This window comes from Nuphar pumila, chromosome 6 (assembly GCF_984573655.1).
Source record: "Nuphar pumila chromosome 6, dmNupPumi1.hap1.1, whole genome shotgun sequence".
Classification (NCBI taxonomy): domain Eukaryota; kingdom Viridiplantae; phylum Streptophyta; class Magnoliopsida; order Nymphaeales; family Nymphaeaceae; genus Nuphar; species Nuphar pumila.
Genome location: NC_143254.1, coordinates 110,652,586 through 110,680,171, shown reverse-complemented (window position 1 = coordinate 110,680,171; position 27,586 = coordinate 110,652,586). Strand labels below are relative to the sequence as shown.

The window sequence follows — 27,586 nt, the reverse complement described above, 5'->3', positions numbered from 1 at the left end:
ATCTGGTGCAATATATGGTTTGCATTATAGGATTGTCCTTTTATTCACTGGTGGAAATCATCGATATTTCTGAAGTTAAGATTCACTTTTCAGCTTGCAAAATTTTATAAACTTGAAAGAATTAAGTCCATCAATGGAGAATCAAATTGACTTTGAGAGTTGCAAGTTGGTGAAAAAATAAAAGGATTAAAGTATCTAGAATGAAAATTTTGGACGCTTGATGGTTTTCGTTCCATTGATTCCTTAATTCTATTAATTTTGCCTGCAAAGTTTTCAATTCTTTTCATATGTTTTGGAATTGGGTTTATTGTTGCAGGAGATATATTAGGCGCAACTGAACTACGTGGTCCAATGAGTTTCCATTATTCTGATCTGAAATCTGCCACAAATAATTTTAGCCAAGGGAACAAGCTTGGTGAAGGAGGTTTTGGGGAGGTTTATAAGGTAACTTTTGTTTTGAACAACACATTATTTCTGTATACAACATATTCCTGAGACTTGTCTATCTTTGTTTATTTCATGTTCAAAATCAGTTGTAGTTCCCACAAGTTTTTCCTGTTTCTTATTCTTGAAAATTAGTATCTATTTCCAATAAATAATTGTAGAGGGCCTATGCAGCCAAAAAGTGAGATAGGTTACCTAAATGTGACATTTCAAAGAGATTACCTTGTTTGGTTGGAAACAGTTGACTCTATCACAGGTGGGTCATGACTCGTGACTATCTATTCCCATTCCATGGTACATGATGCAACGAGACAACCCAGTGTCACGTATGTGGTCTTGGTATACGAGAACATTACCCACACGATCGTGCGCTACTCAGCGATGAGAAGGACAACCACCACTTGACGCATTTGTGGAAGTTGCAACCTTCACGTACGGGCGTTGACGAGAAGCCTGCTGGTGTAGTGAGGATGTCAATAGCCTTGTTAATGAAAAGACGTAGGTTGTATCTTCCCAATGCACGATTATGCAACACGATAATCCAATGGCAGCGTGAAGACAAGAAGGCTCAGATCAATGTATTCGACCCACAATGCATTAAAAAAAACTTGTAACGTTTGCAAACTGAGGATACTAACAATGAAAGAAGACAAGACAGACAAAGACTGACAGAAATTAAACAGACTGATTCAAAAAAAGAGGAATAAAGAAATAAACAATCAGTAATAACGTGCGCCTGAAGCAAAAATGACAACAAAGCTTTTGCTGAATGTAAAGAAATAAAGGCAAGCAACATGAAAGAAACCTACGGCTGCAATGAGCCAACCGAAAGAAGCCAAAACAGAAAAAAATAAAAAAGGCTGACAAAAAGTAAAGGCTGTTGCAAACAAAGCAATAATAACAAAAGGAAAACAGCAAAGGGCGTCAGACTGTAAAAGAAATCAATAAAAAGGTGAGGAAAAGAAAACTGTTGAAGAAAGGAAAGTTGCGGCTGTGATTTTTGAAGCTTCTCTGCCATGCGCACACAACCCTAGAGGGGTTTTGAAGGCTTCTGCCGGATCTGGGTATCGGTCCGGACCCGGACCCGAAACAACGTCTGCGTGTTGTTGGGTCTGTGACGCCTGGGATGTTTTGGGCCTGCCCTGCATCACGTGTTGTTGGGTCTGTGACGCCTGGGATGTTCTGGGCCTGGTCTGCATCATTCTCCTCGGGTTGGGAAGAAGTCGGCTCCGACGACTGATCTTCCCCTCAGTAAGCATATAGATCAGACACACCGAAGTTAGGCGCTTCCATTTAAAATTGTGAACTGCTCCTGACTCTACAAATTTACCAATGACCACATCTCCAACTGGCAAGTGTGCACCAATAAGTGGGATTCCCTCATCATTGATATCGGCTATTACTAGAGTGCACAAAATGTGGGAATCTATCTTCACAAAATTTTCTTTCTCTTCATGTTTCTTCTCTGTCCACTCCTCCATACCCCACATTGAGTCATCAACATAAATAGTCATAGTTGTAGTTATCAGCTTGCTCTCCATCACCTTCTCAGAATAAATCAAAAGAGGAATCAACATCTTTTTCCAGATTTTCATTGTTCCCTCCGGTGAATTTGTTTGTGCCAATATCATCTTTAGCATTAATATTGGATTTAGAACCATGAATCTCAGGCCCCTTTGAATCAGGATCTTCAAGAAGACGCATAAGAGATTGTGTCACACCCCCGGACTTGCTATTATTTTCAGGATAGACATTCACACCCTTATTATCCATTTTTGGCAACTCAAGATGGTCTACTGTTTGAGTACCATTCTCCTTTCCTTCATTTACTTTTGAACTGTGGAGCAGGGCATGGTTATCTGTTGTTAGATGGGATTCACGCTGAGGGTGCATCGGTTGGACTGTTTTCGCGAAGATGGGATTCACGCGAGCCGCTGCGCTGTCAACCGGACCTGCTACCGGCGTTGGTGTTGGAACTGCGCGTTGTTCCATTGTTGATTCAAGAACGACCAACCGATCTTCGATTCTATCCATTCGTTTTGACAGACCGACTACCTCATTTTCTAGGCATAACATATCTTCCTGCATCTCCGTCAACTTATTGAGTAGCCGGTTCATGATCTCCTCTCACACCTTTCCGTTCATAGGACCGTTCCTCATTTCTTGCGTCATGCCATTGACGAAGGAGGAGGGGCTGGGCTCTGATACCATTTGATGCAGCGAGACAACTCAGTGTCACGTATGTGGTCTTGGTAAACGAGAACATGACCCACACGACCGTGCGCTACTCAGCGATGAGAAGGACAACCACCACTTGATGCAATGGTGGAAGTTGCAACCTTCACGTATTGGCGTTGACGAGAAGCCTGCTGGTATAGTGAGGATGCCAATAGCCTTGTTAATGAAAAGACGTAGGTTGTATCTTCCCAATGCACGACTATACAACACGATAATCCAATGGCAGCGTGAAGACAAGAAGGCTCAGATCAATGTATTCAATCCACAATGCATTAAAAAAAAACTGGTAACGTTTGCAAACTGAGGATACTAACAATGAAAGAAGACAAGACAGACAAAGACTGACAGAAATTAAATAGACTGATTCAGAAAAAGAGGAATAAAGAAATAAACAAACAGTAATAACGTGCGGCTGAAGCAAAAATGACAGCAAAGCTTTTGTTGAATGTAAAGAAATAAAGGCAACCAACATGAAAGAAACTTACGGTTGCAATGAGCCAACCGGAAGAAGACAAAACATAAAAAAATAAAAAGGCTGACAAAAAGTAAAGGCTGCTGCAAACAACTGACAGAGCAATAATAACAAAAGGAAAACAGCAAAGGGCGTTAGACGGTAAAGGAAATCAATAAAAAGGTGAGGAAAAGAAAACTGCTGAAGAAAGGAAAGCTGCGGCTATAATTTTTGAAGCTTCTCTGCCCTGTGCACGCAACCCTAGAGGGGTTTTAAAGGCTTCAGCCGGATCCGGGTATCGAGTCCGGACCCGGACCTGAAACAATGCATGTGTGTTGTTGGGTCTGTGACGCTTGGGATGTTCTGGGCCTGCCTTGCATCACGTGTTGTTGGGTCTGTGACGCCTGGGATGTTCTGGGCCTGCCCTGCATCAGTACATAACAATACAAGTAGAGAGGTACATATTAATTAATGCAAGGTGCTCAAATAAACATTGCATGCTATAAAAACTAATGATGCGCAATTTTTTCTGCCATCATCTAATATACAAGTATGGTTGTCAATCAGTCAGGCCTGTATCGGGTATCTGACCTGATCGGGTATCTGACCTGAACTGAATCCAAATTTCCAGTTATGGGCATAAAAATGCTGATACAACTCCATATCCATCCCTTGTAGGTTTCTTCCAAATCCATCCTTGCCTTGTGAGCTAATCCCAAATCCATCCCTGCCTTATATCGAATCTCAAATATGTTCCTGCCTTTTGCTTAACCATTCCAAATACACCCGTCAGAGAAGTTGATGGAAACCGTTTAGGCATAGGGAAATGACACTTTTTTCCATTATGAAGGGATTATTTTGAGATAAACAATGAGGTAAAGATGATTTTGAGAAAACTTATTAAGACCAACTACTGAATGACTCCTTCCCCTTCCACTCACAACAAACACCACAGTCCTTGGATCTTAGAGTCTGTTCAAGATACAGATCACCTATGCACTAAGACTCTTTTCAAATAGAACACAAAGGCATCTTTGTGACATCATAACCCAATAATATAGTACTTTTTTTTATCCTCCTATATGCAGAGACTACATGCTCAATGGCAACTTCCTAAAATTAGGATCAAGACTTACCACTCTAAACTGTAGCCCAACACTAATCTACCAAAACCTCCTCCTCTAATGATCTTTACATGACCTCTTGAAATCTTTCATAAAGCTGAGTTCTCAATAAGTAAGCATCATGTGTGCTTACATATTGACAATGCTTGTCATGTTGTAATTGCTTCTCTGGTTTTAGAATGGAAATCATAGCCTCAACAACTGGCTCTATATTTTATGGGTTCACTTTAATGGCTCCACTTAAAAGATGGGGAGCATCCAATGAATTCAGGGACAACAATTATTATTTATGCTCTTTTTGGGTTTTCCAAATCCCACTCCTTACAGTCTGCATTCAAGATTATGCCCATCTCTTATAGTTGTGGCAATAGCACATTTACCCTTCCCCTTTTGCAGGAAGGACAATTTGAACTGAAACGATCTTGTTTCACCATCTTGAGTGCTGTGTGAGGAGCCATTCCTAGGCTGAAACATCGAGATTTATCCCAAAAGAAATGAGAGGCGATTGCAACTAGCACATGGGGCACATGTAGAATCTGGCATTGAAAGAGTCCAAGAGAGAGCGAGAGAAGGGTTAGGGGAGATAGAATGACATGTGGGTAATTTTTAAACAAAATAAGTTTATTGTTGTGACAACATAACTATGGTAAGCTGCTAACCACGATTAAACAAACAGCACTTAACAGAAGGATGGATTTGTCTTGAGGGAGCAAAAGGTAGGGATGAATTTGGGATTCAATGTAAGGCAGGGATGCATTTGAGATCAGCCTATAAGGTAGGGATGACTTTGGAAAAAAACCAATATTGTTTGGTGTGCACAAAACCTGGCCCGAATAATACATGGGTCAGGTTTGAGCTACGAACTTGGTCGTGTGTCCAAACTGACCTGACTTGACCCAAGTATCCTGTATATATTTTTAAGGGAGAATATAATTGTAAATACTATTTAAATTATGTGGTTTGTGTTTCTCAACCTGACATACCTAAACCCCCAACCCAAACTCCACAGCAAGTTTTCTGGGGAGGTTTGGGCGCACCTCGAATGAGGTGGGAGAAGGGATTAAATACATAGGAGAAAGGGAGAGCTTGCAAATTTTTATTTATCAATGGATGCTCAACTTGTTCACAACCCTAGTTACTTTGATAAAGTTTCAAGTATATAATTGATCTCGTTGTTGATCAAGTGCCCCAAGGATAATGTTACTTTAGTAGTTTTGCTATTGGAGTTGACTTGTTCCAAATTATTTTGAGCCCACAAACTATTTTAACACATATACACCTTCCTGTTACTGCATTAGACGATTATGATCTGTCTGCAGGTTTTCCATGATCACTTTCTTTTCAACTCATATTTTTTTTAAAACAAATATCACTTTACAATGTGCTTGATAGTTTATTTTGGCTGGTCCCATCCTATTCCACAAGATCCTCTACCTGTTTAAATTTTTGTTATCTTATCCAGAGATGACAAGCTCAACTATTTCTTGTGTATTGCAAAAATGTAGTGTAACGACCCTAACTAATCCCTGTAAAAATAGTGGATTTAAAAAAAAAATTTGCAGAAACAACCCAAGGATCTGGGGTCTCACCGATTTAATATACCAAACCACAAATAGACTGTGCATTGAATCAAAAAAAGAATAATCAAACTTTATTAATCAATGAATAAATATCAAATAGTTTAAAATAAAAAATTGTCTATCACATAAGAGCCACTTTGTCAAAGAACACAGAAACTAGTCACACATGGATCACAGTCTCCAATCAGCCAAACATCACTGAGCATCCGATCCTGTAAAATAGTTTTATGAAAATGGGTAAGAACCAAAATCCTTTGTACGAAATCCTCAAAAAGTCCAAAGAGTAAAGGAATAGCATAAACCAAATTCATGTATAAATTTCAAAGGAATATCATCGTAATAATTCACTACAATCAACTTACCATTCAAGCATTTAAACAAATATCATGCAATTATAATTATCATACGAAACAGAATAAGCATGAATGCATGAAGTAATGCTGAACAGTAAAGATGCATTATTCAATGCACATGTATGAATAACTTATTAAGTTATTTATCAGAGCTACTTTTGCATGCATGTCCCTATTAAATGCACACGGTTTTAGTTTTCACTCTTTCTTAAACCAGCAAATACTCAAAACATGCATAAATTCTCGAAGTTCAAGCTAGGTTCCCAGTTGTAGTTTTACACATAATTTGTATTTTATTATTGGGTTGAACTTATTCCTCGACCGATATCAGGAATCAACATCATCCATTGGGATATTAGAAATCAACATCTAATGTCAGGACATCAAGAAAATCAGCATCCACCGATGCTATTTTCTTGGTATACCAATAAGTACAGCTGAGTCAACAACACCACCCTGAGGCAAAGTGACTGAATCTCCCTAAAACCATGACCCTACCAATATTCTCACACTGTGGAAGGGACATCAATGAAGAGATTAATTACATTATTTGGTCTCTTTTATCTTTTTCAAAGAATTTCAAGTTCTTTACACAAGAACCATTTTGCAAATCAACATGCAAAACCAATTTTGGGTCGTAGCCCACACAAATTTAACAGTACAATTAATTTGAAAAAACAATAATTTTCATAAATAGTTTTGCAATACATAAACAAAACCAACAGGTAGAGCAACACCTGCTCCTGACCTATACTACCCATAGTGATTCACATCTGACCACCACATCTCAAAAGTGATTTATGCATCTTTTGCAAAATTTTAATGAACATGCAATACACACCTTGTTTCAAAACATGTTCACAATGCACATTCGAACACACAACATGAATGCACATAAAGCCAAGCGCATACACATGTGAAGAGATGCTTGCAATACTTATTATCACGATTAATTTTATGCATAAACACCCAAACATGCACATGATCATAGCTATGCAAATATCAAAATAAACTTCAGATTTCATGCATATGATATGCATATTTTCAACATGATATTCGAATGCATAAGCATACATAACCAAATCAAACATATAATTAGATATATAATCCTTTAGTTAACATGAATGTGAGTTTGAACATGATAAAATTGTTCAGATTTAACGTACACTATATAATAGCAAATCTGATCAGATTGCACATCAACACACATTGGCAAATCTGATCAGATTGCTCAAATCTCACATATCGACGGTTTGATCAGATTGCTCATGCACACATCCATCGAGAGCCTGAGCAGATTGCACATGTACACAAACTGCCAAATCTGATCAACTTGCACAAATTCAAAACCTTGGCAAATCTGATCAGAATGCATAAGTTCTCATATTGCCAAATCTGATCAGATTGCACAAGCACAAGACATTTGCAAATCTGATCAGAATATGCAAGCACACACATAGGCAGTTTGCTTAGATTTTACATGCATACACATCAGCAATCTAATAAGATTGCACATGTACAAACATTGGCAAATCTTATCATATTGCACCTGCACAAACAGTGGCAAATCTGATAAGATTGTACCTACACAAACAATTGCAAATCTCATCAGATTGCACACGCACAAACAATGGCAAATTTGATCAGATTGCACACACTCAACATGGTGACAAATATGATCAAATTGCATACACACAACACGGTTCAAATATGATTAGATTGCACATTCACACACACATTGGTAGATCTGATAAGATGGCACACACACAATATATGCGAATCTGGTAACAATATCAAAATAACACATATAAGCAAATCTGATAATAGTTATAAAAAAGAACATATAAGCAAATCTAATAACAATTATAAAAAAGAACATATAGTCAAGTCTTATAACAATTATAAAAAATAATATATAGTTAAATCTGATAACAGTCATCAAAATAACATATAATAAAGTCTGATGAAAAAAAAAATATCATATAAGCAAGTCTGATCAGACTGCACATATGCAACGCGTAGGCAAGTTTGATCGGATTGCTCACACATCACATAATGGCAGATCTAATCAGACTGCTCACAAATCACATAATGACAGATTTGATCAGACATTTTACAAATCACATAATGACAGATCTGATTAGACTACTCACGAATCACATAATGACAAATCTAATCAGACTGCTCACCAATACAAATCGACAGATCTAATCAGACTGCTCATATGCTGAAATCGCCAATTCTAATAAGATAAAAATTTGATCCAATATATATATATATATATATATATATATATATATATATATATATATATGTATGTTCAGCATGCTTGTTTAAAAAAAAATCGATAGCATGTATCTATGCATATTAAAAATCAACAAAAATTGGCCACATGCTTAAGCAGGGAAACATCGATGGCTTACTCATATCAAACCAAGTAAAATCGATATCTATGAATGCCAAAAACCATGATATTTCAGAACTTAATATTCTAAGAAAATCGAAACCTCAAGAAATAATCACATACATGTGCATGAAAGCGTCACCTTATACATGTACATATATATATTTTTGAATCATATTTCCCTTTTCCATCTAAAATTAGACATAAAGTTAGTTTATACGTATTTCTTTTCGTAGGAATTGAGAGAGAAACATGTACCTTAATCGAAGCGTAGAAAAAAGATCAGAAATCGACAGATATATGGTGAAAAAAACTAAATTTTCTTCTTCCTTTTCCTTTTTTCTTTTCTCTTCTCTTCTATTTCTTTTTCTTTTTTTTTCCTTCCTTTCTTTTCCCTCTTTTCTTCTTCTCTCTCTCACATGAGTTTGGGTACCCCCTTTTTTTCCAACTCACTCTCTCTCTAACTCTTTGTAACGCCCCAAAATTTTTAACCTTAATTATAGTTCAAATATTGAAATTTCGAGAACAATTTATTTTTTTATAAGTATAAGTAAATCAGATCGTATAATGCAGAAACAAATTTTAAAAATGGGTAAGACTTTGGACGTGGTTACACTAAAGATAACAATCAAATCAAAATGTACGGGATATACACATTTCAAACCACGTACAATATAAGACTGAAATATAAAGAGTTTTAATTTTATTTCAAATCAAAGTATGAAAACAATACTTCAGTCTCTACGTGATCAAGTACTTAAAATGAAAAGATCATGAATACCAAGATTGCAAGGTAAGAGTGGACCCTTGAGGATGCAGCTTGACCAACCCTTCGCTCTAACTACTCATCATACTTTACCTACATTACCTGTCTCCTATAAAACAGTGTCAGACTCGCTAAAGTCTGGTAAAGCAGCCCAAACTCAAACTTAAAGAAAACATATCAAGCATTTAAAGGTAAAGATATATTATTCATCCATCGTCAAGTGATAAACAAAGGAACAACGTCCTATGAATCATTTATTTCAAGCATTCAAACATAAAGCATTTCATCACTTAATATTCTATTCAACCTTAACTCACGTAATAAAGCATAATCTATATGCATTCAAGTCATACAAGTCATCTCATAAATAAATAAATAAATAAATAAATAAATATATATATATATATATATATATATATATATATATATGCATCTAAGATATTCAGATCATTGCATCATTTTCATATGCATTCATAATTCTTATAAACAATAAGTCAGATCACATTTGACCTTTCCAACGTTAAACACACGCACATACCTTATAAGTAATTTAGTTAGATATTCATGATACACATCAATCATGATACATAGGTGTGATATATTTACTCAGACAATCATAATGCAATCATCTGCAATGAAACTATGTAGGCGTGATGTATCATTCACCTAATAAGTCAAAACCAGTCATTTGTAGGCGTGATGTGTCATTCACCTATACGCTAACATAAGCGTCACAATCATAACCTCATATCAAAATCTAAAATCAATAAGGATCTGATTATCATATATGAGTTTAATATATAATCATGCTATAATAGAAAAGCCAAATTTATAGATTCATAACTGACTATCTCAATCAACTCAAAAGATTATCATAATTCATCATAACATTTCATTTATTCATAATAAAGATTTACAAAATCCACGTTGGATCACCTGGTCTGGGAAATGTACAACTTCACAAGGAGTAACCGCCCTAGACGGATGGTCTGCCTGGTTTTAGACAATGCACTTCCTCACAGGAATATACCGTCTTCGCGAGCTACCCGCTCTTGGACAATGCACTCCCTCACAGAGACTTACTGCTCTAGCCGGATTACCTGATCTGGTCATGCACACTCTCACAGAGAATCCTTTGAGAGCAATTCCTCAACGGGTACCATATCCAGTGAAAATTATTGTGATACATGCATCAATACAATTGACCACTCTCAAGGTCGATACCCATCAACACGGGCATAAGCATGTATACAATCAAAGCATCACATCATACATCATTTCATATGGCATTAAAATTATAAAATCACACATTTAACCAATAAGGCTTTATGAACCAAAGTTTAAACATTTATCGCATGCATTCATAATTTCATTTCACGTGGCATTTAAATCATATTATACATAAGCATATTATCTTACGCATCATATCATCGCCACAAAGAACATTGCACTTCGTAAATTAAACCTCGAAGCATGCATAAACAAAACATGAGTTCTATGCATACATACGTGAACATGCATATTTCATAATACGAAGCAACTAAACCTCAACATACGTAACTCCTATGTAGTTCGAGATTTGCACACATGATAAAAGTCATATGCATTTTTTACCACATGAATCAATATAGCACCTTAGATATAATTGTGTAAAGGTTGGTCAAAATCTCATTGACCATCCTACCGTACATCATACACATATATTTTTCAAGCAAACAAGACATACAAATCAAAACAATTTATAGCATTCACATGCATTCTTCTATACAAGAATAAATGAGTTCATCATATGACATGACAATATACATAACATCCACAATATGTATCGAACACAACTTATACATATCCGTAGTAGTTATATGTGCACCATGTATCAAATTCATACAAACACACAAAGCAACATAGTATGCGCAAACCAAAGTATGATGACACATATTGCGTACATATTATACATTCATAAGTGCACATACATTCAAACCCACACACAGGTGTACCTGTAGCAAACACACTCCATATTCCGCTAACTACAACCATAACAAACATGATCTCCGAACTACAATCACAAGAGTCCTAGATATTCACAACTAAGTGAAGTGTGTGAGCATAACTTGTATTTACAATTTGTTTAGATATTCAGTGCAACATCATGCTTACACAATTAGTGCCTAAACATGCTCTCTATAAGTTCAGTTAAGGTATCTTACCTTAATAATGTGAAGAACAATGAATCGAAACTCAAAAGACCGAGGAGTTTTGAAGTTCGCAAAGACCGCTACCCAAGCAATACAACAAATCCTTCGTGTGCGATCGCAAATACCAAAAACTCAAAAAATGTCAATTATAACAAGATTGGCCAAAAATAACAAATTACCCTATAAATCATTACCAAAAGCCAAATAACACACAAATACACTCCAATAATTTACAAACTCTATCAAAAATATATTTAAATATAATATATATATATATATAAATAGTAATTTATAGCCCAAAATAGTTCTATAAATGCAAATTATACCTTGATTGGCTTGAATGAACAAATGAATATGTAATAAATAAATAAATGAAATTCAAAAGCTAGAAACACATTTCTAATTTAGAGATAAAAAAAATGAGTTCTTTATTTATTAATAATCCTTAAAAATTACGGGTTTTACACTCTCCCTCTCTCTCTCTAGAATCACGATTTCTAGAGAGAGGGAGAGATCTACCCTCTTTATATGTTTTCTAAAATTCTTATCTTCTTATTTTCATTTTACTTTTTTTTCTTTTAGATAAATCTAGAGGGGGGACGTCCCCTCTAGAGAAGTTTGACTTAAGTAGAGTTCTACATCACCTAGAACTCTACATTATCCTCTATTTTTAATTAATTATTTTATTTAATATTTAATTATTAAATATTATATTCTAAGAATATTTCAGAGGGTGCCGCCACCCTTTGGAAGTCTACCTAGAGTAGAGTTCTACTCCATATAAAACTCTATCTACCCAACTTAACTTTTAAATTGATTTTAAAGTTTTTAATTGGATATATATGGATTTCAGATCTAGATCTGAATCCAAGATCCAAATCTATATCCAAAACCCATATGTATCCTAGCTGGACCAGATCCTAGTTAATATGGGTCATGGACTGGGTCCAGATCCATATCTACTTGGATCAAACGATGCAGATCCAATCTAGAAAAAGGCAAAAGTAGAGGAGGGTCATTTTTTGAAAATATGATTTTTGAGCCAACCGTAACTCAATTTCAGAAAATAGGGCACCAAACACATCTAACGGTATACATACCCAATTTTTGCCTCAGAATTTTGCTCGAATTTAAAGGTTAAAAAAAAAAATTTCTCAAATTTTAATTTTTTCATCTAGGTCTTATCAGTGGGCTTTGGGACATGCCTAGACCCGACTGACGTCACCTATATTTAAATATAATTTTCATAAATTTTATCAATTTAATTAAATAATAAATTAAAAATTCATATTTTTTTAAATTAAAATTCATGAAAAAGTATGCGATATTACATCCCTACACCCTTAAAAGAATTTTTTTCACGAAATAAAAAACGTACTGAATAAATGTGGGTAGTGGTTACGCATATCGGCCTCGGGCTTTCAGGTGCACTCGTCTAGTCCGTGATGCTGCCAACGCATATTGACGAACGAGATCGTTCTATTACGAAGTGTCCTCTCCTAGCAATCCACAATCTCCACTGGTCTCTTCTTTATCGTCATGTCAGGCTATACCTCAACCGCCTCATAGTGGATCACGTGTGAGGGGTCAGACACATACTTTCTCAACATCGAGAGGTGGAAGACGTGAATCTGAGAAAACTGGGAAGAAGCGCCACACGGTAAGCTAACTCGCCAATGCGCTCAAGAATCTCGAAAGGTCCAACAAACCGCGGGCTTAACTTTCCCTTCTCAAACCTGAAAACACTCTTTGTAGGCGAGATCCGAACAAACACGTGATCGCCTATGATAAAATTAAGCTCTCTACGCCACTGATCGGCGTAACTCTTCTACCTGCTCTACACTGCAACCAAACGTTGTCGAATCAACCGTACCTAGTCCGAGTAGCGCTGGATAGCCTCTGGAGACTGTACTGTTGGCACTTTAACCTAATCCCAACACATCGGGGATCTGCATGGTCTACCATAAAGAGCTTCGTACAGGGTCATACCAGTACTGCCATGGTAGTTGTTGCATGAGAATTATGCTAGCTTCATATGCCTATCCCACTTTTCTGCCCAATCCAGCGCTCACACTCTAAGCATATCCTTAAGTGTGTATTGTGCGCTTTGTTTGCCCATTAGTTTGTGGGTGTAATATCGTGTTGAACTTCAAGGTGGTACTTAGGGCTTTTTGCAACTGGCACCAAAATTGAGACGTGAAACGTGAGTCTTGGTGTGACACAATCGAACGTGGCACTCCGTGAAGTCGGATAATCTCATCCACATAAAAATCCGCTAAGCTCTCCAGACTCTGACTCATCCTAATAGGCAGAAAATTGGCACTCTTCATCAAACAATCCACAATCATCCAGATGACATTGTGCTGACTACGGGTACTCGACAAACCTAAGAAGAAATCCATTGAGATGTTGTCCCACTTCTACTCAAGAATGACCAACGACTGAAGAAGTCCACCAGGTTTTTGATGCTCGATCTTCACCTGGTGGCAGGTGAGACACCAAGACACAAACTCCACAATATCTCGCTTTATCCCGTTGCACTAATAAGTTCACTGGAGATCCTTGAACATCGTGGTAGAACCAGGGTGAACAAAATAATTAGAGTGAGGCTCACTCATCAGCGCCTCCCGTAGTGCCTTCGGAACTACCATCTGTCTCCAAACATAATGGTCCCATCCTCCTCACGGCAGAACTGTGCATCAAGCTTTTGGGCACTCATGTATAACCTGTCGAAATTCGGATTGGCCAACTGAAGCTCCTCGATATGGTCTATGATCTCACATCGCGCCTTTGTCCCCGCACAAAATGTGTTTGGAATCGTCTCCAAACGACTTTCACTTGACGAAATCCTCAATCAAATCCCAACTGCGACCAATCAAACTGGCAGCCGTGACTGAAGTCTTCTTGTTTAGCGCGTCTGACACTATATTTGCCTTACCAGGGTGGTAGGCGATTGTGAACTCATAGTCCTTGAGGAACTCCAACTACCTGCGCTGCCTCAATTTCAGATCTCGTTGAGTGAAAATGTACTTGAGGCTCTTGTGATCATAAAGAACCTCGAACTGTCACGTCTAATTGCTCCAAAGGTGTTGCCTGACTGTCCGTAGTGGACACATTGGCCAAGAACACCATACAACCTTACTTGTGATACTTGAAGATCTTCATAATCGAGACGATCTTTACCTCACTCACAGGCGTAGTCGCCTGAAACACCAACGCAGACAAGTCGAGGCACTCCAACAAAACCTTTTTCCCTTGACACTGAAGAGTGGCATTTGTAAAATTGTCTATGAAGAGACAATACTCATACAAGCACAAATACTCTATAAAAGAAGTGCACGAAAGCACTCTCACAACACTTAGAACAAAATACGCAAAAAGCATATAAATAATAAACATGCAATAATGCATGTATTTCATAAATAAAAGCAAATGCTTGAGACTCTCAAGCTTGGGGAATTACAAGGGAGAACACCCCTATTTATACAAGAAATGAGAGGTGCAAGGGGGCTCCCCAACGACTCTATTGGGGAGACCCCCAAGGCACCTTTTTGTAATTACAAAAAGGAAAAATATAAAAATAAAAGAAATTAAAAAATAAAGAAAAAGGTACAACATATTCCAAGTGGAATATGCGCAAAATGTAAAAGGACAAAAATACCCTTTTCGGGTAAAAAGGGAAAAATGTATAAATATATATACTTATATATAGAGATATGTATACATATATTATATGTATACGTATCTCTATGTATATAAGTATATATATTTATACTTACAATAAGGTTTTTGAGTATACATTTTAACACCCCCCTTCAAACTTACGGTGTGATAACCGCAAGTTTGTCAAGAAGGAAATGAAATCTAGGTGAACAAAGTGCTTTTGTGAAGAAGTCTGCAAGTTGATACTCAGACGTCACGTATGGTAGATCAATGACCTTCTTCAAGTATTCTTCCCTGACATAATGGCAGTCCATCTCTATATGCTTTGTTCGCTCGTGAAATGTGTGGTTCTTGGCAATGTAGATTGCACTTTTATTGTCACAGCAAAGCTTTGTTGGTTCTTTGACAACTACTCCCATATCTTCCAAAAGACGTCTAATCCATACTATTTCCATGGTAGTAGATGCCATGACTCTGTATTCGGCTTCAGTGGATGATAAGGAGACCTTCTGTTGCTTTTTACAACGCCATGAGATCAAAGATTCTCCTAAGAAAATACAAAAACCAGTGGTGGAGTGACGGTTACTAGGGTCACCTCCCCAATCTGAGTCAGTATAAGCAAGCAATTTTAATTCAGAAGAAGAGGATAGGAATACTCCCTTATTTACCGTTCCCTTCAAATATCTGATGATGCGAAGCACAACACTCATATGAACGGTTGTAGGAGCATGCTGAAACTGGCTGGCTATGTGTATAGCATGGGACAAATCGGGTCGAGTAATGCTGAGATACATTAAAGAACCTACCAACTGTCTGTAAGGAGTAGGATCGATTAGAGGAACACCGTCGTCAATCTTCATTTTTGCTCCCACGACTTCAGGGGTTTCACATACTTTGTCGTCAGAGATTCCTGATCTGTCAATAATCTCACAAGCAAGCTTAGACTGAGATAAAAAATAACCACGTTGCGAATAGGCAACCTCAATTCCAAGAAAATATGTCAGAAAACCCAAGTCTGACATCTCAAATTTTGAAGTCAAGACGGACTTAATACCCTTGACTCCTTGAACGTCATCACCTGTAATTAACATGTCATCAACATATAGTAATAATATTACAATTCCTGCCTTAGATTTTCTAGTAAATAGAGCAGGGTCAGTATAACAGGAGGAGAAACCATTTTCCAGCATTACACTGGTAAATCTGTCATACCAGGCTTTGGGGGCCTGTTTCAAACCATAAATGGCCTTTCGAAGATGAAAGACTTTATCTTTAGGGATCTCCATGCCTGGTGGAGCATCCATGTACACTTTTTCATTAAGATCACCATTTAAAAAAGCATTTTTTACATCCATTTGAAAGATATTCCAATTTTTAATAGATACAATAGTGATAAGACATCTAACTGTAGCCATTCGTGCTACAGGAGCAAAAGTTTCTTCATAATCAATTCCATACTCTTGCCCATACCCTTTTGCAACTAAGCGAGCCTTATACCTTTCAAGGGATCCGTCGCTCTTAGTTTTAATCTTAAAAACCCATCGACAACCTATAGTTTTCTTTCCTATGGGTAGAGTTTGGAAATCCCAAGTTTCAGCCTTTTTAAGAGCATTAAGTTCATTTTGCATAGCTTCTTGCCATTCTATACATTTTTTTGCTTCTTCAAAATTTCTTGGTTCAAAATAAGAGTGAATGGCACTAAGACAAGCCCTATATCGGGGTGAGAAGGAATCAAAGGAGACAAAACGAGTGGGAGGTCTCCTATTCCTCTCCGATCTTCGGTGATCGAGAACAGGAACAAGTTCACTATATTGATCTATAGCACTTCTAAAGGTGTCTTGGTTTCTACGAGAGTATGTTATAGGATCACTTGAAATCCTGCCTTCTTGTTGGTTATGTTCTTCGACATTACTTTCAATGTTCTCATCATGGTTTGATGATACATCATCATCACTAGATGTATCATCATTACTAGATAATAAGTCAAAAAGGAAAGAATAATCAAAATTTTCTTGTTGAGAAACATTTTTTTCAAATCCACTTTCATTTTCCAAAAAAGTTACATTTCTAGAGACATATAATTTATCTTCTCGAGGATTATAGCATCGAAACCCCTTTTGAGTATCAGAATATCCAAGAAAAGCGCAGGGAATAGCCTTGGGAGATAGTTTGTCATTCTTATCTGTAAGTATGAAACACTTACACCCGAAGACTCGTAACCTATTATAATCTGGTTCGAGTTTATATAAAATCTCAAAAGGGGATATTTTCCCTAATATTCTAGAAGGCAAGCGATTTATCAGATAAACAGAAGCAAGAGCTGCTTCAGCCCAAAAATTTTTAGGGATGTTTTGGGAAATAAGAAGGGTTCTAGTGGTCTCAATGATATGCCTATGTTTTCTTTCGGCCAACCTATTTTGTTGTGGGGTTTTAGGACAAGATCTTTGGTGAATGATTCCTTGATCTTCAAGATATATTTTAAATTGGTTGGAGAGATATTCTCCTCCAGAATCACTTCTAAAAATCTTTATGTTACTATTAAATTGATTCTTGATCATTGAATGGAAAGTTCTAAAGCATGAAAAAACTTCATGTTTGAATTTAAGAAAAAAGATCTATAAATATCTAGAGAAATCATCCACAAAAATAACATAATAAGAAAAGCCTCCTTTTGAGACTACAGGTGCGGGTCCCCAAACATCGGAATGAACAATTTCAAAGGGCTTTGATACCAACATAGTTCTTTGCTCAAAAGGTAAACTTTGCATTTTTTCGAGAATACAGTCATTACAAGAAAAAGAACTTTTACATAGGTCCTTTGCAAAATGTAAATAAGATAACTTGGTGATATTAGGATGGCCAAGTCTTTTATGCCACACATTTATATATTTGTTTCGGGCAACATTACAAAAAGATTTTGGAACTTGAAGAGATTCCATATAGTATAAATTGCCTTTTCTAAAACCTTCCCCAATCAATTTCCCGGACAGGCGATCCTGTATTAAACATTTATCACATGAGAATTTAATATCACAACCATGGTCCGAGAGTTGAGAAACAGAGAGAAGATTTAAGTTAAGTTTAGGTATAAATCTAATTTTAGGAATAAAAAAATCTTGAGTTTCAAAATTGCCTATTCCTTTAATTTCAAGAGAGGTTCCATCCGCAGTGGAAACAAAGGATGGAGAAACATTTTTTGAATAATCGGAAAGTGAAAACATGTTTGGGGACATATGAAAAGATGCACCTGAGTCCAAAAGCCAAGAGACTTTACCTGGAATGGAAGAAGTAGATACGGCGGCACCGGATGTAGCTCCCTTGAGAAGAGGTTGAAGGGCTTCCATTATTTGGTTCAACGAGAGTGACCCACTTGATGATGCCTCTTCCTTTTGTGGTGCACCGGTGGTGGCCATAGCGAGAAGTTTCTTCCATTTGGGACATACGGGCTTGATATGCCCCGGTTCTTTACAAAAATGACATATAGTCTTGCTATAGTCTCTCTTTCCTCTTTGTTCACTATCTCCTCCTTGATTTTGGAATTTAAAATGAGGGGGACGATAGGTCTTTACATTATTTCCGGGTCTTGATACGGTATTAACCTCATTGTTTTCTTCATGATTACAAGGAACCATAAGAACACTTGGTCCTTGTTTGCATAAGCTCATACGAGTCTCCTCACCACTTAATTTGGTGAGAACATCTTCAAGAGAGGGAGGAGAAAATGAGGATAGAAGTGATGACCTTATTTGCTCAAATTCCGGTCTCAACCCATTCAAAAAATTGAAGAAACGATCTTCTTCAAGTTGCTTGTGGCGAAGTTCAATGGCCTCTCCACTCCATTTTGGTTCGAGCATAGAGAGCTCATCCCAAATAGAGGAAAGATCGGCAAAATATTCCCTAATCGACATTTCACCTTGAGTAAGAGAGAGGACCTTCTTTTGAAGGTAATACTTATGGGATAGATCTCTTGATGTATACATTTTCTCGAGATAATGCCAAGCTTCCGATGCTCTTTTGAATTTGATAATGTTGGCATTAATCTTTGTTTCGACGGATGCGAAGAACCAAGAAAGAATCTTGAAGTTCTTCATTTCCCATTCGTTGTGTTTCTTGGAGTATTCCTCAAGAGCTTTGATTCTTTCCTCTCCCTAAAGAATCTTGATATCGCTTCCGTCCATTACGGTTATCTTGGGTTCCGGTTCCGGAATCGTTCCTTGCACATAACCCCACAATCCTTTTCCTTTTATGTGGGCTTCCATATTCCCGGCCCAAATATGATAGTTGGACCCATTCAACTTGAAGCCAAGGGCAAAGTGAGACTCTTTCTCACCCATTAAGGCATAAAGAGAAGGAGAAAAAAGACGTACCAATACAATGTTTCAACTTCTACTTTGCAAAAGATCCTTCTAAAATATTTGAGAAGCAAGATCCACCACTTCAATCTCTAAAGATCCGAAGGCACGGTTTTCGAGGCACTCGAACAAGAGAGGATCCCACGATCTTCAATCACCAACCGAGCTCTGATACCATGTAAAATTGTCTATGAAGAGACAATACTCATATAAGCACAAATACTTTATAAAAGAAGTGCACGAAAGCACTCTCACAACACTTGAACAAAATATGCAAAAAGCATATAAATAATAAACATGCAATAATGCATGTATTTCATAAATAAAAGCAAATGCTTGAGACTCTCAAGCTTGGGGAATTACAAGGGGGAACACCCCTATTTATACAAGAAATGAGAGGTGCAAGGGGGCTCCCCAAAGGAGTCGTTGGGGAGCTCCCAACGGTCACAATTGTGACCGTTGGGGGCTCCCCAGCGACTCTATTGGGGAGACCCCCAAGGCACCTTTTTGTAATTACAAAAAGGAAAAATATAAAAATAAAAGAAATTAAAAAATAAAGAAAAAGGTACAACATATTCCAAGTGGAATATGCGCAAAATGTAAAAGGACAAAAATACCCTTTTCGGGTAAAAAGGGAAAAATGTATAAATATATATACTTATATATAGAGATACGTATACATATATTATATGTATACGTATCTCTATTTAGTTTATACTTACAATAAGGTTTTTGAGTATACATTTTAACAACATTATGTCTAGACAACTAGTCTATATCTAGAATGACATCGTAGAATGTCATGTCTAGTATGACTAGGTCGACAGACAACTCATGCCCCTTGATGACCACTTGAACTGTATGAAGGTACTTTTCATAGCGAGTAGACATGCCCATAGGAGGCATAACGTCGAGAGTCTTCTCTAGGCTAGACGGAACGAGGTCAAGCAATCTCGCAAAAGATGATGAAATAAATGAGTGGATAGCCCCTGAATCAAACATAACACAAGCAAGATGGTCAACGACTACGAATATACCTTCGATCTGGTTTGCCTGATCGCCCTGCTCAGTGGTCGTGACATCGTAAACTCTCTCATTCATCTTTCGATGCGCCTGCTGCTGCTGACTGCCCTGAGCCGCCGGCTTGTTCGCGCAATAAGAGGCGATGTGCCTGGGCTGCTGAAATAAAAAAATATCATATAGGCAAGTCTGATCAGACTGCACAGACAATGCGTAGGCAAGTCTGATCGGACTGCCCGCACATCAGATAATGGCAGATCTGATCAGACTGCTCACAAATCACATAATGGCAGATCTGATCAGACTGCTCACTAATACAAATTGGCAGATCTGATCAAATTGCTCATATGTTGAAATTGCCAATTCTAATCAGATAAAAATATGATCCAATCAATATATATATATATATATATATATATATATATATATATATGTGTGTGTTCAACATACTTGGCTAAAAAAAAATCGACAGCATGTATCTATGCATATAAAAAATCAACAAAAATTGGCCACATGCTTAAGCAGGAAAAAATCGATGTCATGCTCATATCAAACCAAGTAAAATTGATATCTATGCATGCCAAAAACCATGATATTTTAGAACTTAATATTCTAAGAAAATCGAAACCTCAAGAAATAATCACACATATGTGCATGAAAACGTCATCACTTATATATATATATATATATATATATATATTTGAATCAGATTTTCCTTTTCCATCTAAACTTAGACATAAAGTTAGTTTATACATATTTCTTTATGTACAAATTGAGAGAAAAACCTCTACCTTAATCGAAGCGTAGGAAAAAGATCGGAAATCGACAGATGTATGGTGAGAATTGGATTTCCTTCCTTTTTTCTTTTTTCTCTTTCCCTTTTTTTTCCTTCTTTTCTTTTCCCTCTTTTCTTTCTCTCTCCCACACGAGTTTGGGTATCCCCTTTTTTTTAATTCACTCTCTCTCTCTAACTCTCCCCCCTCTCTCTCTAGAATCACGATTTCTAGAGAGAGGAGGAGATCTACCCTCTTTATATGTTTTCTAAAATTCTTATCTTCTTATTTTTATTTTTAATTTTTTTTCTTTCAGATAAATCTAGAGGGAGACATCCCCTCTAAAGAAGTTTGACTTAAGTAGAGTTCTATATCATGTAGAACTCTATATTATCCTCTCTTTTTAATTAATTTATTATTTTATTTAATATTTAATTACTAAATATTATATTCTAAGAATATTCCAGAGGGTATTGCCTCCCTCTGGAAGTCTCCCTAGAGTAGAGTTTTACTCAGAGTTACCGAAAACACCTAGGCAAGTGGGGAAGCATGCTTCCCCAAAGCGCATTTCAGAAGCGCGAAACGTCGCGCTTCCGAAATACGCTGGGAAGTGCCAATTTATTTTGGGAAGCGTGTTTCCCATTTATGTTAAACACGCTTCCCCCTCACTTTTCCCCTTTTTTTCATTTTTTATAATAAATCAAGCTCAAGCTCATTTCCAGTAAGCTTGAGCAGAGCCAAGCCAGATGTAACATATTACTCGATAAGGTGGAGGAAATGAGATTGGAACCTGTCATCTCTCATTTAAAATGAAATGTCCTTGCACTATGATTCAAAACACTTTATAGACTAATTTACTCTAAACAAGTTTAACGAACCAGGCTCAAGCTTGAGTTTATTGAGCTTGTTTATTAAATGAAAGAGGATGAAGCCATGCCTGAGCTTCTTGCAAGAAGATCAGCACCACCTTTTTTGCAGCAAGACACCCATTTGATTTTTACTCAGTAAGCAATCACCTCAAAACTAACCATAATAGTTTAGATGGTAGTCACTGTCTCACTATCGTGGAAAAGAAAACGAAAAAAAAAGAGCCATGGAGAAACATTACACACACATATATATAGTTAGAGAGAGACTATAGGATTACACTCTATTAAAGACCTTTAGACAACATACACCATCAGAGATTGGGCATTGTGAGATCAAAAGTGGGATCTGTGTGACATTCAGTTGTAACCAATAATAAAAAAGAAGTATAACAAAGTGAATAATAAAAGAAACAAAGAGATATCGGGGCTATTATCACATATATCAGTGGTAGTTTGCCTGTATCAGCTATCATAATACACACTGAACAGTAAGTTCTTCGACCAGCATGTGAATCAAGTACCACCAAGTAATCAACAGACAACAAATTCCATATGACAGTAGCCAGAAACAGACATAGAGGCAGTAGGGTATATCATCTAAAGGTTGAAAACACAAATCAAACGGGAATATATTCACAACTAAGATATGTGCCACCAAGCAAACAAAACAACCATTATACACAATTCACTAGCTGTCAAAACAATGTTTTATCAAATGGAATCTGATATGAAAAAAGTGATTACTTTCACTAGACAATGTTTTTTCCATTTTTTTTGTATTTTTATTTTTTTTCTCTTTTTTCACTTCCCCCTCGCTTCCTAGGTCGCTTTCGGTTCGCTTCCTAGGTCGCTTCTGAGACGATTCCTGATTCGCTTCTAAGTCGTCCCACGCTTCTCGCTTCCTAAAATTTTGAAAGTATCGCTTCCCGTATCGCTTCCAGCTCCCGCTTCCTTGACTGGCAACCGTGGTTTTACTCCAGGTAGAACTCTACCTAATCAACTTAAAATGTAAATTGATTTTAAAGTTTTAAATTGGCTATATATGGATTTCAGATGTAGATTCAGATCAAATATCCAAATCCATATCCGAAATCTATATGAATCCTACCTGAACCAGATCTTAGTTAATATGGGTCTTGGACTGGATCTAGATCCATATCAACTTGGATCAAACACAGTGGATCCAGTCTGATCCAATCTAGAAAAAGGCAAAAATAGAGGTTATTTTGAAAAACGCGATTTTCGGGCCAACCGTAACTCAATTTAAAAAAACAGGACACCGACGTGCTCAGAATTACGAGACACATTTAACAAAATACATACTTGATTTTTGCCTCCGAATTTTGTCTGAATTTAACTTGAATTTCGCTCGATTTTTGCTCGAATTTAAAGGTTAAAAACAAAAAATTTCTCAAATTTTAATTGGCTCATCTAGGTCTTGTCAGTGGCCTCTGAGCCACACTCATATCCAGCTGATGCCACATATATTTAAATATATTTTTTTTATGATTTTTATCAATTTAATTAAATATTAAATTTAAAATTCATATTTTTGAAATTAAAAATCATGAAAAAATACACAATATTACATGTAGTGAGGTGGTTATTGGAATTTGTGATTTTTTTATAATTGCTATGAGCTGAATTATATAAAATGAAATTAATTATATGCATCCTAACAAATTTCGGTTCAATATTATAGCAAATTATTAGAGATTGGCTATATAAATTAACAACTTTGTAGTGTTAAGCACACCATTTGCTTTTCGTACATGTCAGATATGAATTGCACACTTTATGATGCTTACTTAACAGGCTTCCTTATAGCTTTCATATATACTCAGACTTATATTTTTTGCTTATCACTGACCCTGTTGCTTTTCAAGCCATGAGCTTAACTACTGTAAGACAGAGTTACCTATGATAATGGATCTATTATCAAATTCAATTGATCTTTGAGTTTTGGGATTTGTGTGTGTCCGTCTGCATGCATGAGCACATGCGTGGACGCGTGTTGTAGTCCTTGTGGTGTCACTCATGTCTATGATGTGTCTCCTTTTCATTTCATATCCTATGATATGTCTCCTTTTTATATCATATCTTGGTAATATAATATGTAGTATATTAGGAAAAGTAAATGTTCAACTAGATGTGGCAATTGCAAAGGCTTATTTCTATTCTGTTATTGCCAATTTTAGATCTCTATTATAGCCATGCTCTTTTCCCTTTTTAGATTACAACAACATTAATACTTAGGCAACACTAGGTGCAAAATTTTGATTTTCTATCATTGGTTTAATTTGTGACAGGGTGTCCTTGAGAATGGGAAGGTGGTTGCTGTCAAGAGGCTAGCAATAGAACAATCACAAAAGACAAAGGAGTCGTTTCTGGGTGAAGTGAAGCTTATTAGCAATGTGCATCACAGAAATCTTGTTCGGCTGCTTGGTTGTTGCAGCAAAGTCCCTGATATGCTGCTTGTGTATGAATACATGCCAAATAAAAGTCTTGACAGATTCTTATTTGGTATTTGCTTCAAACTTTTCCTGTAATTCCATTTTTGTCAAGAGAGATTTAAACCAATGTATTAAAACCCAGTGAATCGTCACTCGGCTCTTCCTTGAGTGACTCGTGACTCGTCCGGGTCATGTTAAAATATATAAATATATGTAGATATTATCTATATTTTATAGTATTTTACCAATATATTATATATAACATACATTCTATGATATTTTTTATAATATATTTAATGTAGAATTGTATTAATACATGTATAATCATATTTTTATGTATAGTATACATAATATTTATATTATATTTCATATAATATATGTAATTATATATAAAATATATTATATATGTATATATATGCATGACTCGCCCATGATTCGGCCGAGGCAGCCCATGACTCGGCCGAGTTTTGTTAAAGTCGGGTCACACCTGGTTTTTGACCCGGTGACTGGGCAATCCGGGCCGAGTCAACCCGGCGAGTTTTTAAACCATGATTTAAACTGATAACCTTTGATTAAGATGTGGCAAGCTTTTCCATTTAGCTGTTACACATCATGTGTTTTGGTTGATTGTTGGTGTATAAGTTCATCAAATAATTTTGTAAAATCTCTAAAATCTTAAGTTTTAGGATGATTGTGCATAGTCAATTGTTTTCATAACTATACTGTGCCTCTTTAGGAAGCATTAATGTGAGAAATCATAGGTCAGATTGAAGGGAATTTCATCACCGTTTGACGCCAAAGCTGACAGTTTCACATTTTAGGTCCAAGATGCATAGATAGAAATTTCTTGTCTAAAGCATTTGATTGGTGCTGTGAATAGTATACATCAGTCTGAATAATGACTTTCTTCCTCTTTGTCTGTCTGTGTGTATATGCATGTTTATGTGTGTGTTCTATTATTTTAGATTAAGGGACTTCTGTTTTTAGAAGCAGGGTTATGGACAGTTATTTAAGTTGGGTTTTGTTGTTTGCCTCAAAATCTTCCTTTATTATGCTATGGTGAATCTCTCTCTGCATCCGTGAGTGTGTGGTATATATATATATATATATATATATATATATATATATATATATATGGGTGCCTACAAATGCTTTCAGTATTGTCAGGCTTAGTCCCTTTCATAATTTCTGCAGGTGACAAGCAAGGAACACTGAATTGGAAGCAGCGGTTTAACATAATTGTTGGAACCGCAAGGGGTCTTGCATACTTGCATGAGGAGTTCCATGTATGTATAATACATCGTGACATAAAGTCAAGTAATATACTCCTCGATGATGATTTTCAGCCTAAGATTGCCGATTTTGGACTTGCAAGGCTTCTCCCTGAAGGCCAAAGCCATCTCAGCACCAGATTTGCAGGAACTCTGTAAGTAATTTGAACACTCACACTCACCTCACACACTTCCTTTTGCTTTTAAGGCTCTGTCTTTCTGCCATTCAATATTACTCTGCTCAGTCTCCGCTAGGTCTAATCTCATACTGAAGAATTTACAATTATTATTTCAGTATAGGATTTTCTTGTAGCTACATCCCTGCCAGTCACATCTAGGGCACTGTAGTAGTACCATGACTTGCCCATGCATGGACATTGGTGTGGAAGCATAAAGCATAATATATGGGGCTGTGAAGTGCATTCTGTGTTGCTTATCCATCACACAGAACTCCTACCAGTCCACTGGCTTCTTTTTGTTCAGTGATTTATGAAATTTTAAGTTTCTGTTGTCCCTCTCTAATAGTGGTTAGTGTACAAAGTTTTCTTGCATCTACAGAAAATAGTGTCCCATGTAGTACAGAATAGAACTACTATTTTTTTGTTTCTTTATGTTTTAAAAAGCTACTGTCTTCATAAAAAAGAAAAAACTATGTAATATGGATACTTCTGGGAGGCTCCCCTGCCTGTGTCAACAGTCAACACTATACCAAATGTGTATAGTTGCTGGTGCGTCGAATACCGATCAGACAAGTTTTGGATCTGGACCATATGCAAACTGTACCCGTTTTTCTGATTTATAAGCAGTAAATGTCTGGTCAAACATGAGGGGTTATTTTTGTCCATTTTTACATATGGTTGTTTTCATCCATTCGGGTATGGTGTTTTGTGTAACGCCCGTGAAAAAAAAAATCGCGTCCGACTCGTGTCAGACACGTGCCCTGCACGTGTCGGACACGTGTCAGGGTCTGAACCCCGGTGTCGGGCCCGGATCCGGGCTGGACCCGAGCTCGAGCCGACCCGCGCCCTGGCTTCTCGAATTCTCGAGAAGTCGGTGTCCTTAAAAGGACAGCGTCTCGGGCGAGGGTTCAAAACCCTCACCCCTTCTCTCTCATCTGCTCCCCCCCCCTCACGCCGCTGCCGCCGACGATCGGAGACGTCGACGAGCGATTCTGTCCGGCCGCCTCCCCCTTGCTGTCTCCTGAGTCGCGTGACGCCGGCGACTCAGTCGCCGACCACCACTGCTCCCTTCTGCTGCCAAACGGCACCGCCTCCACCTCTTCGCTTCCTCCACTTCCCCTGGGGCCATCGGCGACCAGCGATCCTCCCTGCAACCGCCATTGGGAGGCACTATCTCCCCTTCAGCCACCGACGATCGTCGCCATTGGCCGCCCTTCTCTTTCCCCCTTTTTCTCTACTGCGATCGGTTGACGACCTCGCTACCCCGTCGACAACGACCTTCGGCAGTCGGCATCCTCAGCCACCGATGTCCTCTTAGCTCCGACTTCCCTGCTCGCCACTCTCCACCTCTCAACCCTCCCTGTCTGGCTGTCGGTTGTGCCAGGGACCTCGTGCGCCGGCGACCTTCGAGCCCAGCCCTGCCGGCCATCGACGTCGCCACCCTTGTCAAGGCA

The 27,586-nt window shown here is 37.4% G+C and overlaps 1 protein-coding gene across 1 annotated transcript in view; it reads left to right on the top strand.

Moving 5' to 3' along the window:
* LOC149835698 (cysteine-rich receptor-like protein kinase 2) overlaps positions 1 to 27,586 on the top strand; it is a 55,536-nt gene that overhangs the window by 9,146 nt on the left and 18,804 nt on the right. Inside the window, exons 4-6 of the mRNA XM_090008691.1 lie at positions 317 to 444; positions 24,539 to 24,752; positions 25,877 to 26,108. Of these exons, the coding sequence (XP_089864817.1) occupies positions 317 to 444; positions 24,539 to 24,752; positions 25,877 to 26,108 (574 nt within the window). The remainder of the gene's footprint in view (positions 1 to 316; positions 445 to 24,538; positions 24,753 to 25,876; positions 26,109 to 27,586) is intronic.